Source organism: Lepisma saccharinum, chromosome 21, assembly GCF_977018435.1.
Source record: "Lepisma saccharinum chromosome 21, izLepSacc3.1, whole genome shotgun sequence".
Taxonomy (NCBI): domain Eukaryota; kingdom Metazoa; phylum Arthropoda; class Insecta; order Zygentoma; family Lepismatidae; genus Lepisma; species Lepisma saccharinum.
Window position 1 is genome coordinate 31,095,586 of NC_139249.1, and position 12,888 is coordinate 31,108,473.

Here is a 12,888-nt window from a genome sequence, read left to right on the forward strand (position 1 = left end):
GCTGCTTGGTGGAAAATACACCCAGTTCATTGCCACTAAACTCTCCTCCAACCGATGTGCAAAAATGTTGCTGATGTTGATTGCAAGATAAGAAAACTACACCAAATAGAGATGTACATGTTTATATGATGTAGTTTAGAAGTATTCTAGAAGGAACACTAAAGTGTGTAAACTGTTGAAAATGTATCTTATTATGTACCACTCACACATGTAGTCACGTGCAAAGTAAAGGATCGTCGGCTCAAGAACATCATCCACTGAGAATGCAAACATTCTGCATCCAATTTTTTAGTAGGAGTGACATTTAAAGTTCGACATAGCATACAGTGGAACCTCAATGTTAGTTTTTCAGGGGACGAAAGTGAAAAAAACTTAATGCCGACAAATGTAAAATTGGGGTTCTCCGCTGTATTTACAGTTATCAAATTTTGGAGACAAACCGAAAATGTCCTTTAAAATATCAATACTGGTTGCATACAGGTACAGTAACCTGTGGTGCAACAGCATGCGAGGGCCAGGTCCTACCTACGGACTGCTGGCCTCACTCCCACCTGTTGAGGAGTTTTCAGAACTATATTCTTATTATTTGTGTGGGTTCAAGTTTACGTTACAATGTATTATTGCCTTCAGTTCATTACATAGTAACATCTAGAGGCAAGAAATGAACACCTTGCTTTTTAAATATTACGTTAAAAAGGAAGTGAACAAAGGAAGCTAATATGTCAGGTCATCTTAGTAGTATTATTACGAAGATATTTCGGAGAGGTTTTGAACCAGCAAACCCCTCTCTCGGCACACCCTTACTTGACTGGTTCCTAATTCTAAATCCCATGTCTTAGGGGTCCTGTGCTACTTTTAATAAAAATGAAATACAATGAGTACTTATGAACTCTTTTTGCCGGATACATCCATGAAGAGCTGTGCATTATAAATGGTTGTCGCGAACAATTTACAGTGTGACACTTCCATTGAATTAAAAGTCCTTCAGAGTGACAAGGCTAATGTTTATGTTCAGAAGGAAGTTCATAAACAGAATATGCGACCCTTGTCATCTGATAACTAACTTTGGACAAAAACAGGTTCATAACGTTCCCATAAGTGTTCTGGTGTTCTTCCCTATTGAAAAAACTCTGTAAAAAGTACATTCTTCCATAAGCAAGGATGAAAAAAACTGTTTATTTAACAAATCCAAGTAGCCCTAAGCATTTAAGGTTCCGTTGATGGAAAATTGACTAACCAATCGTGTTCCACACAGCACGCCACACCATTAACTTACCAACACTAACCATTCAACTTTGATCTGTCAAAAATGGGTTATCAGATAAAAAGCATCGAATATTCTGTTTATGAACTTCCTTCTGAACATAAACATTAGCCTTGTCACTCTGAAGGACTTTTAATTCAATGGAAGCGTCACACTGTAAATTGTTCGCGACAACCATTTATAATGCACAGCTCTTCATGGATGTATCCGATTAAAATCGTGTGCAATGGCATGCGAACTTCTCTCCCTAGACGTCACTTTGATCTCAATGCATTACCGATGCGCTAAACAAATTTTAAGACATTTTTCTAACACCTCGAAAAGGAGCAAATTGGTACAAGAATTCAGTCATAACTTTTTACTGGTTAAAGATACGTCGAAAAAACCTTCACCATTGCATTTCTCGTGAAATTCTAGCCCATTTTGATATGTCACACGACCCCCTTCCCATTTAAAATTCTGAAGTTGAATTCAAGATGGCGGACATCAAGATGGCCGCCGACCGTGTGGGTGGCGTCAATGTGGTTCCCCCTTGGCCAGGCAATGATTGGTCATCACCATTTTCACATTCCATGCCGCATTGGCCTTGTACTGAGGGTGTTAAGTGACTTATTGAGCCACCCTGTACTATTAGTATTATATAAATAATAATAATAACCTGTTGTGCAACAGCCCATTGAGGGCCTGGGTCTACCTACTGACTGCCGGCCTCACTCCCACCTGATCCTACTCATTCACTAACCCCCAGTCATTGTTGTAGGTTTCCATGACCAAGTTACGCTACTCATTCGTAGCTCCCCAATTGCCTTATGGTGGTGGGTGGCCACCGGTCCCATACACATGCTTAAATCTCAGGAGAAAAGTTGTTACGCTTCCTCCAGGAGACTCGAACCTGTAGCCGGAGCCCAAAGCATGATGCCTTAGACCGCACGGCCACGGTGCAGGATGCATGTAGGTACAGTATGAAAACATTGCTACAGATGACATTCTAGTTTTTGGACTTTTAACCACAGTTATTTTTTAAAGAGATTTACCTACGTTTCGGAGGCTGAATCTGCCTCCGTCTTCAGGGTAGCATGTAGTCTGTTAGATCATATAAATGGTTGCCTTGGAGGATTATTCTTGGTGGCCTAGGCTCCACCGCGTCTGTCGGTCACAAGGACCTCTATATACAAAAAGTTGCCAGGTAGGATTATCAGTGGCTCAGGCTCCACTTCGTCAGATGACCACATCAAGGTCACGATCAAGGCTTCATGTGACACCGTTAGGTTTCCACCTTGATCTTCGGGGACTGGACCGGCCCGAATTGCATGGCAACTCCAAGGCAACCATTTATATGATCTAACAAGACTACATGCTACCCTGAAGACGGAGGCAGATTCATCCTCCGAAACGTAGGTAAATCTCTTTAAAAAATAACTGTGGTTAAAAGTCCAAAAACTACGAATAAATCACCACTGATTAGCTACAAAGAAGTACAGATGACATAATTGCATTCTCAGTGGATGACATGTTGACAAGGTTCTACCATTATTATCCACACATGTGATCAAAAGAATTACATTTAGCACATTGATGTATTCATCATCATGCTTTCCCTTTTCTAGCAAATTGGCAATCCTGCTTTTTAAATTAGAAACATCGGCTTCAAGTGTTCTACACCGAAGCTTGCTTCCATCCAGTTTCTTTCGGTTTTCGTCCAGCTGCATTTTCATTTCCTCTATCTGCTGAGCCATTTGCTGTTGAGCCGCTCTCTTCTCCCTTTCCATTTGCCTCAAAGTAACAGACATTCTATTGTCAGAACCTATGGGAAAGAAAATGCTGGTGGTTAACAAGCAGTGACAAGTTGTTACTGACATGGACATGTGCAAATTTGCAATAGATAATGGGGACTGCATTACACGTGTGTGTGCATGTGCGGTGCAAAAAAAAAAATCACTAAAAATCTCACTTTCTATCTATATGTAAAGTTTCATTGCACATAATTTGGCATTTCTTTTATCCATATCCATTCTGCCATTCTAATTTTTAGAAGTCCATCTTTTCTCTCATTATTTTCTTGAATTTCATTCACGCCTACCATGTCAAAATTTAGCATGACTAGCTACAAATTTCAGTACATTTTGCAATATTATAAATCCAGTGTAATTGAAAACTTAAAATATTCCTTGAGGAGAAGTTCTGAAAACAGCGTAACCTGCTATTTGCTAGAAAAGTTTGTTGATTTTAGTGTTGTTGATATTTAATTTTCAATACCAAAATAGTTTTTTTTCCCTAAAAACTAGTAAGTATTATGCAATATTTGATGACTTTATTTTACATGGTAATGCTGGGCCTCCCTGATGACTTAGTGGTAATTGTAACGCCTTACAATCAAATACTCCATTGCACAGTGGTTCGGTTCACACTTTTAGCTATAGGTCCAGTCCCAAATAGCCTATGTGAGCCTTAAGTCTATGTAAAACTAACTTTGATACAGTTGTGCATGTTTTGTGAACCTTGATTTCTAATATCGATATGGATGATAGAAAGAAAATGATGCATGTTTTTACCATCAGAGCATTCAGAATAGAAAAGTTACACCACAGAAGAAGCATTGTTTTTACAAGGGCTGGATAACAATTAGTGGCAACACTGCTGTCACGTGAGAGTCACGAGTCTGTGAGCTGTTAATAGAAGGTTAGACGAGCAAGTATGGTGAGTGGGAATGGCTGTGTGTTATTCAGTCAAATACTCCAGTGCCGTGAAGTAGAGGAGGAGGGTGCAAGCATCATAACAATATGTTCATGAAACAAGCACAACGTGCGTGGATCAAAATTGAAGTGGTACATGACTACAGTGCACAAGACTGTTGTCAGGGTCTGTGTGAGGCATGGATGTCATTCAGGATCGCCCCTGTTTAGGTTAACCCCAACCTGACAACACGATTCAGCTCCTTGCTTCCCTGCTGGAGGTGGATCCCTGATGGACTGCATGTGACTTTGCTGCAAAGGTACCGTGCTCCACATTCAGCATGACATTCTAGGGTTCCACAAAATTAGAGTATGTTTGATACCCCCATCAAATGACCAAGGTGAAAAAATGTGGACTTGCACAGGACTTGCCTAAATGCTACCAGAGAGAAGGTGAAGACTTCCTTGGAGACCTGGACTAGCACATATGGACCGCGCTTGAAGCAGCAATCCAATGAATGGAAGCATCAGGGATCTCCTCGTCCAAAGAAAGTGCACTCTACTCAAGGTGGTGGTGTGAAGGTGATGTTCATTGTGGAATATGACATCCATGGGATCATACTGCAGGCAGATGGTTGATGCAGTCCACTACTGCAATTTTTTGGAACACCATCTTTGTCCTGCAATCAGGAGAAAGCGACGACACTTGCTGCCAAGAACTACCAAGAACCTGCTTGACAATGCAAGATGTCACACCACTAACGCTGTGACAGATCTCCTGCATAACTGGCAATGTGAGGTGCTACAACACCCACCGTGTTCACCCGATATGAGTTCGTACGATTATGATCTCTTCGCAAAAATGAAAGAACCACTTCTCGGGAAGCATCCGATACAAGAGAAGCCATCGTCCATGCCATAGTACGGTCACTGCAGGAAATCAACAGAGATGGATGCGCTGATGGTGTACGATGCCTCCCACAAGTGTGGCAGAAGGTTGTCGACATGGGAAGCAATGTAACAGGTGTTTTCTCTGCCTGGTACGAATTTTGTCAAGTGTTGCCACTACTTTTTATCCAACCCTTTTGTTTACAAAATCAAAGTTTACAAAATGAACATTGTAGCAACATGGGCAGTTGCAAAGCATTAAATGTCTGTTTTATTTACATACCTGATGTAGACATGCTGGTTTTAGATTTTTCTTCTGAATTTTCTCTGGTGGAATTTATCTGCTTTAACTTTTCTTGAAGCTCTGCCACTTTTTGTTGTAGAGTGAATATCTGCTGGGATCGACCTCTCCATGATCCTGGATTTGATAAGATTTCTTGTACTGTTACTCCCTCTCCAATCTCGCTAGCCAATGCCTTAAAAAGGAATACATAACTTATCTTTATTACACTGTTTAATGAATTGGACTATATTTAAGAGGCATTTTATTTCTCAAATTGACATCAGAATAGAGGTTAACCAAGAAATCCAGATGATGGATGTTTGGATTTACAATTTTCTGGTGTCCACTTCGAAAGCTATGGATAATCCATGTGTATAAAGGAACTTTAAATATATAATACTGATATCAAGACTGTCATATTCTATCTGGATTTGATCATCCCTATACAGCACATATATGTAAAGAAATCTATGAAATAGATGCATAGCAATGAATAAATAAAAGGTTTAGCTTGTTTTTTTTTAGAAACAAAGATATGTTGCTGAGGATAGTAAAATGGAGAAATGGAAGATAACTGTTTATTGCCCCCTCCAAATTTAAACGAGTGTGTGTTTTTGTCTTTCATTGTGCATAGTTGTTCTGGATGGAGAACATTCCTTGGTAGCCTCATTTCAATCTAGTCAAGAAAAATAAGCCGTGGCAGAATGCATTCAGTGGTCAACTTCAGTCTCATCTCACCACTGAAGTCCCTTGGTTCGAGTCCTAGTCTGAGCATGGGAGTTCTTTGTAAGTGCCCTTTCATCAATTTCATTTCATTATCACAATTAGCCAAAAAGTGGCAGAAATGCAACTCTAAAGAAGCAAAAGTTACTTAAGCTGCTGTGCTTCAGTTTTACTCCCTAAATCCATCAAACTTGCTAATTTTACAATAATGAAACTTATACATAAGAAGAAGAAATTATGTTAGGATGGTAGATAGCAGTTGCACAATTGACAAAGCCAATCATGCATGATGAATATGACAAGAAAAATATAAGTATAAATGAGCTTGTTCGAAGAGATAGAAAATAATATGTTTTTAAAGTAACTATAAAAAAAGGTGCTTAGCACCATGCCATGCAGGCATATAGGGGGTGTGGGGGTAACGCCCCACACTTTCTGGATCCGGTCGTGAGTGGGGGTGATGTGATCAGCATCACGCCCCTGACTGCCTTTACCCCCCCAGGGTTTCCCCCATGTTATTCGACGCTGGATGGGCGCCGGGGCCGCTTCCAACGTTAGAAAAGTTCCCGGATTTGAACTATTGATGATAAAATATTGTTGCCTGTGTGTAGAAAAGCTCATTTTCGCAAATATTTTTTTTTTGTTTCATTTGTAATTCAATTTAAATATCTGTACTAATGTGACAGACTAATAAAGATACAGAGGGTCCTAAATGCTAAAATATTTCTTAAAAGTACAAAAGGCTCAGTTTTGTCTTCATCTTCTCTGACTGCTGCTACTTCATAAACCCAATCCCCATGCAAAATGCTTAAAATCACTCCCCCCTGTCTAACATGCTGTTTAAATGTGAAGCATTTCTTATGGCAGATATACCAGAAGCAAGCTGGTGGGTAGATTTAACAACCAATGTAGCTAAATTGATCTACAGTAATGTAGATGTATACTAAGCAAATTTAGAATTCATGACAATAATAGAGGAAAAGTAGAAAATGGTGAACATGTGACCCCCATAAAACACACACACAAGCATGAACTGCTCCTCGCCCTATGGTACTGAATTAGACACACCTCCCACGTAACCAGAACCATTGGGCAAATTACATGTTTTATGTGGGAATGGTTTGGTTTACGTTGGTTGAAGTTGGTCTTACATTGGGCCAACAGTTGTTGCCATCGCTTGCCCAACAATTGAAAAGTGAGTCAAAATCAGTTTTAAAAACTACTATTTTCTGTTAAGACCATACTGAAGAGTATGATGTAAATTCTAGATGATAATATTTCAATTGCAGCACATCTGAAAATATAATATTTTGTTAATGAACATAGAAGTTATCCGTAGCTTGTAGTCCTTCACCACACCTATGTCAGCCACCATGGATGAAAGGTATTTCTGTGTTGGCAATTGGTTATGGCTTGCAGGCATGGTTCTACCCTTAGGTCACATGGTCACATACCCCTCCATCCTTTATGTATCTAAAAAGAACTACAATTATAACAATTTTCGCTTGTTTGAAACACATGTATTTTATTTGCTTTGCCACATGCACTCTGTATCGGAGCGAAGATGGCTACAGTGGGTTGGATAAAACTTTGCAACATAGCAACGGTCAGTCACATCCTGGCTGTGGACTTCCTGCCTCGCTGCTTTAACATCATCCCTACATTCTGAGCTGTGGGGGAGGTCCGGGGGTTTATGGGTGTTTTCATTGCAAATGGTCACAATATCGCTGAGACCCAGGACCCACACTTGGGGGTTGTTTTTAGGTTTCCCGCTAGATGGTGGCTCGGTCCATTTGCCGAATAAAAGGAACTTTGAAAGAAGGAGGTGGGGAAGTCTTGTCGAGGTTTGCGTTCGATGTGCTTTGAAAAGTTTTCATAAACTAGTGTTATGAGTTCTTTACTGACGTGTTACCGTGCGCTTGAAAATAACGCGAAATGAATCAAAAGAATTAGGTCCGCCAAAACCACACCTCTGCCTAAATCAAGTGTTCAAGGATAAAAACAGAGCAGAATATACAACAAAAAAAATAGCTAATTCCCCTTTTCTTTTGTGATATACAAGAAATGAAATAACAAGGCAAACTTTTCTAAAGTATTACATATTTTTAATTTGATATATACCGTGCGTCCATTTCGATCTGCAGCCGAGAGATCGGGAGAAACGTGGCGGGCGGCGCTGACGGAGGTGCCGACATTTGCCGCCTGTAATGCCCGCATATTTTTATGGACATATGCAGACATTTATATAAATATTGCAAAACTAGCACTAACCTGTGTTATAAGAGTTGTTCAAAGTGATGTCCACCTACATTCACACATTCCTGGCATCGTTTGATGAAATTTTGATTCACACGCAAAAGTTCTTCTTCCGTAATTCTTCCTAGTTCTGCCCTTATATTGTCTTTTAGTTCGTCGATGCTATGAGGGTTATTTCGGTAGACTCTATTTTTCAAGGTTCCCCACAAATAATAGTCACATACGGTAAGATCTGGCGAACGTGAAGGCCATAAACCTCTTGAAATTATTCTGTCATCAAACACCTCCCTTATAGCGTCCAAAGAATCAGCGGCGGTATGGGCTGTGGCCGAATCTTGTTGAAAATACCCATATTGTCTCTCATTATCTGATAACAACTGAAAAAACGGCGCGAGTATTTGTGTGCGGTACCTCTCTGAATTTATTGTGTCTTCAAAAAAATATAGGTCCTATTATTCTTTTGGCACTTACAGCACACCACACTCCAATTTTTGCATCGTGTAACGGAACTTCGTGTATTATTCGGGGATTTTCAGTGCTCCAGTATCTATTGTTCTGTGAACAAACATGACCACGCAAGTGAAACCATGCCTCATCCGAAAAAATTATTAACTGTGGATCAACAATACCATCTACAATATTCTGCAAAACCCAATTACAGAAATTTACTCTACTTACGTTGTCAGGGGGCCGTAATTCTTGCACTATAGAAACTCTGTACGGTTTTAATTTTAGTAGCTTAGTGGCTGTATGTGCTGATGATTTTGACACGCCCATCTCCTGTGAAACACGGCGTAGAGGTTTGTTTGGAGAACGTTCTAACGCTGCACCAATTTCATCGAGTTTTGCTTCGGTTAGAATCTGTCGCTTTTGCTTAGGTGTTTTAAAATTTAACGATCCAGTTTCTCGTAATTTAAGGACAAGACGTCTAACCGTATCTCTATGTGGAGGTGAAACGCCTGGGAATTTCTGTACAAATTGCCTACACACGTCTCGACACGAGTCTGTTTTCACGTAAGTGTCATACATAAAAATTCTTTGTTCTAACGTGAACCTTGCGGCTGGCATTCCAATCGTCTGACTGACACAACACACATACACACTGCAATAACACAAACAAGTAACGGCAAGTAACCAAGAATAACACTCTTACGCACAGTACGAAATTAACACGCTCTTGGTTTACATCTGCCTGCACTATATTCACAGCTCTGTAGTCGCGAAGGAACAAAATACTTGAGCTAGGAGATTTCGGATTGCAAGGAAGCTCACGAACACCATTAGCTTTTAACGGTTCGTCTGCAGCGTAATCTTGATACAGTGTTGCACATTCGAAACCTCCAAACGATCCCCATCGACACAAAACTCTTTCAAGGATATAAACTTAAGCAGGACGTTACTGGTCAAAACTATGATTAAAATGTTTTACAGAGTATTATCTGTGGCTCTTAATATAATTTCTAAAGCGTATTTATTTGTGTGTATATAAGGGTGGAACTTGGAAGAATTACAGAAGAACTTTTGCGTGTTATAACACAGGTTAGTGCTCGTTTTGCAAGATGTCCACAAAAATAAGCGGGCATTACAGGCCTCAAATGTCGGCATCTCCGTCAGCGCCGCCCGCCACGTTTCTCCCGATCTCTCGGCTGCAGATCGAAATGGACGCACTGTATTACATGCCGCTGGTATGACTTCCATTAGTTCTAAGATATAACCTATATTTTGAATGTGCCCTACCCCTTGCAGACCCCATGAGCCGCCACTGATGGCTTGTCTGTATAGCTGTAGCAGATGCAGAACAAGAACATTGTTCCAGGTATTTTTGTGAAAGTGGTTCATTATATATAGATATTTTTAAACAATACTATGCGCAGACTCAATTCCATAAAATGTGTAAAACTAAGTAAACTATAGCTAGAAGTATTTTGTGATACCATGTGAAGGTACCTTGAACACAATGATACCGTATGAACGAGAAAGTGTTGTAAAAATTTTTATTTTACACAATTTGTACTAAAGGTTATATTTGACCTCACAATACTATGTATATTTCAGTTTGCAGTACATTGGGCCAATGTAAAAATTAACTGTTGACCCATTGTTGGAACCATGGGCAATATCACCGTTGGCCAATGGTATGTGGCCATCCATTTTTAGTATGGTTGGCCCAGCATTGGGCCAACCACTTTTGGTTACTTGGGTTGCATATTGCCAGTCGCAGGGTTTAAGGGTTTCCACACAACACAGTGTACATTGTGTAATGTAGTCAAATTTCATTTGAGTGTTTTGTCTTTTCTATGGGGTGTGGCTGCACAAGTCACATGTTCACACTTCTAATTATCCTCATCCAGTTTTTAATTTACCTACTACAGTATGGTAAAGTGCGATAAAGTAAATGCCCGCTTTAAGGAGGATGTATGTGGCAACAAGGCACCTTCCGTTCTTATAGGTGGGTTTCATGTGACGTCAGGATTCGCACCGCCGCCATGTTCGCAGCCAAGCCGTTTGTCGTCTGCAAGGAAATACCCACCACGTAGCGTTCGTTACACCTGAGCCAACTGCACGTTTGTTATTACTGTGTAAAATGTCGGTAACATTGCATAAAATTAATAACAATGTCGTGACATTTGGAAATGGTGGTGATTTTTCATATGTTCAAACTCTGCACAGTCGATAGAGAAAGATGTGGAGAAAAAGCGAAGTTTAGCGGTGTAGCTAGATCCATATGAACTGGACAATAACGAAATGAAAAGGGTCCTAAACCTTTGGCCAAGTAGTTAACGTGTGTTTTTTTTACTTGACCCAGCTACCTGGAATCAATTTGTTTTCGTATTTATTAGTAGTTAGGATTCCGCTTAAAATATTTATCCAGTACTACAGATTAACTGTAAATTCCAAGCCTCCGCCATTACCGTCTGTTTCATTTTAAGGTTTGTTCAAGCTGTAATTTAAAATGTTGAGGTGCTCGAAAACAGTAATTTCACTCCTTGCTTTAACAAGTTGGGATATACCGGCCTCCGTGGCAGAGTGGTTAACACAGCGCGTGCTTCGATGCCAGGGGTCCCGGGTTCGAATCCCAGCCTGAGCATGGGTGTTCTTTGTAAGTTTCGCTTTATCAGTTTCAACATATCATCACTCAGCCTCGTCTTCACGATTAGCCAAAACTGGCATAAAAGCGAAGTAAAATAAATCAAATCAATCAATTTGGCATAGTACTTTGATAGCATAGTTTTATTTTCCTGACAGTACACAAAGCCTACTACAGGCACCATCGAATAACTAATAAAAAACAGTTTGTGTTAACGAACGAAATATAATAAATAATCAAGTACAATTATCAAAATGAATTAAACTTGGAATATTATCATTTTCATCGTCAAACTTATCGGAAGTATCAGCAGCTTTCTACAAAACAAACAAACAAGGAAACACTAATACAAGTATGATTGAGCACACCAGTTGGATCCATTTATACTAAAAGTCACAAAGAAAGGTGGCATATGAACTTGCCTGAGAGGAAATGTTCACTGCACCCTCTATAATGTTTGCTTTGTTCATTAATGTTGGCACGATTTATTTTCGCCAACCAGACGACGCGGTATCTTCTGATCAACAATTATCGAGTCCCGTGCCGTGAAGCGCACCTTCTGTTCTATCTCGAAAAAAATGGAGGATAAACGTGAGTTTCTGTTTAAAAAACCGAATACTGCACGACACCATCTTAAACAAGATTGAAATCTTCCGCCCGTCCGCTTGAATTCCACATGTTTACAAGAACCGATCTCAATCATGGCTGCTCGATCTCACAATGAAACAGTTTGTGACGTTGGTGAAACGCACCTATTGAGGCTCGTTTCAGTGTACAGCCGCCTCAACAGTGCCAATGTTGAAAGTTGAAGCACATTTTATTGAAAAACACATTTCCAACCAGTAGCGGCGTTTGGGTGACAAAAACTGGGTAATAGTGCGGGGGGAAATGCCGCCCTAATCGCCGCCATTGTTTCCAACAAATTTCCCCTCTTTCCATTTTCTATTTGCACTAATAACGGAGTTGTCCTATGGCGCCACATTTTTGCATAATCTCGTATGATCTGAGAAATAAATAAATCGGTTACATCTAAAGTGTGTCTTGCTGACAAATATAAAATTAGTTTTAACAAATTAATTACTTTCCAACCACTAGATCTAATGAAATCGTGTAGTTTCCTCAGACCAACATCATTAAGTTAATTTGATAAGTGCCGATTTTGCATTTTGAACACCAAATGATTCCAATTAATACCAATTGGAAAATTGTTGACTAATATTATACCAGGAAAACCGATAACTATATTATTAATTTGATTTTAGTGATGGTGGTTGGAGAAAACTGTTTCAGGGGAACCTCTCGTGACCCAGAATAATTGATGAACGGACCCATTATCGGGCCGAGGCCCGGTGGTTGAGAAATACTACAGTTCCCAGGTAGAATATGTGACGTAAACACCAAGAGCATGTTAAGAAATTTTTTGATGGAGCGGCAAGAATCGCTTTTCATCAAGAGAAGCCGGCCTGTAGCCAGGATTTTATTTCGGAGGGGGCTGACCTCTTATCAGCAGCTGTCATCTAAACGCAAAAATGTTCGGGAGTGGAAACCCTGAAGATGAATTTCTCAGTATATTACAACTTATTATACAAGATATTTAATCCTGCTAAAGGAGTAAAATTAATTATCACTATGCACTATTTAAATTAGATATTTGTAGAATTTCGGGAGGGGGAGCTTCACCCCCTCCGAGCCCTCCCCTTGACTACGTGCCTGA

General features: G+C 39.9%; 1 protein-coding gene across 1 annotated transcript in view; it reads right to left on the reverse strand.

Annotated features, from left to right (window-relative positions):
• Positions 1-12,888, reverse strand: part of LOC146004504 (coiled-coil domain-containing protein 13) — a 32,511-nt gene that overhangs the window by 11,565 nt on the left and 8,058 nt on the right. Inside the window, exons 4-5 of the mRNA XM_083143368.1 lie at positions 5,108-5,300; positions 2,827-3,068 (exon numbers count right to left, since the gene is read on the reverse strand). Of these exons, the coding sequence (XP_082999494.1) occupies positions 2,827-3,068; positions 5,108-5,300 (435 nt within the window). The remainder of the gene's footprint in view (positions 1-2,826; positions 3,069-5,107; positions 5,301-12,888) is intronic.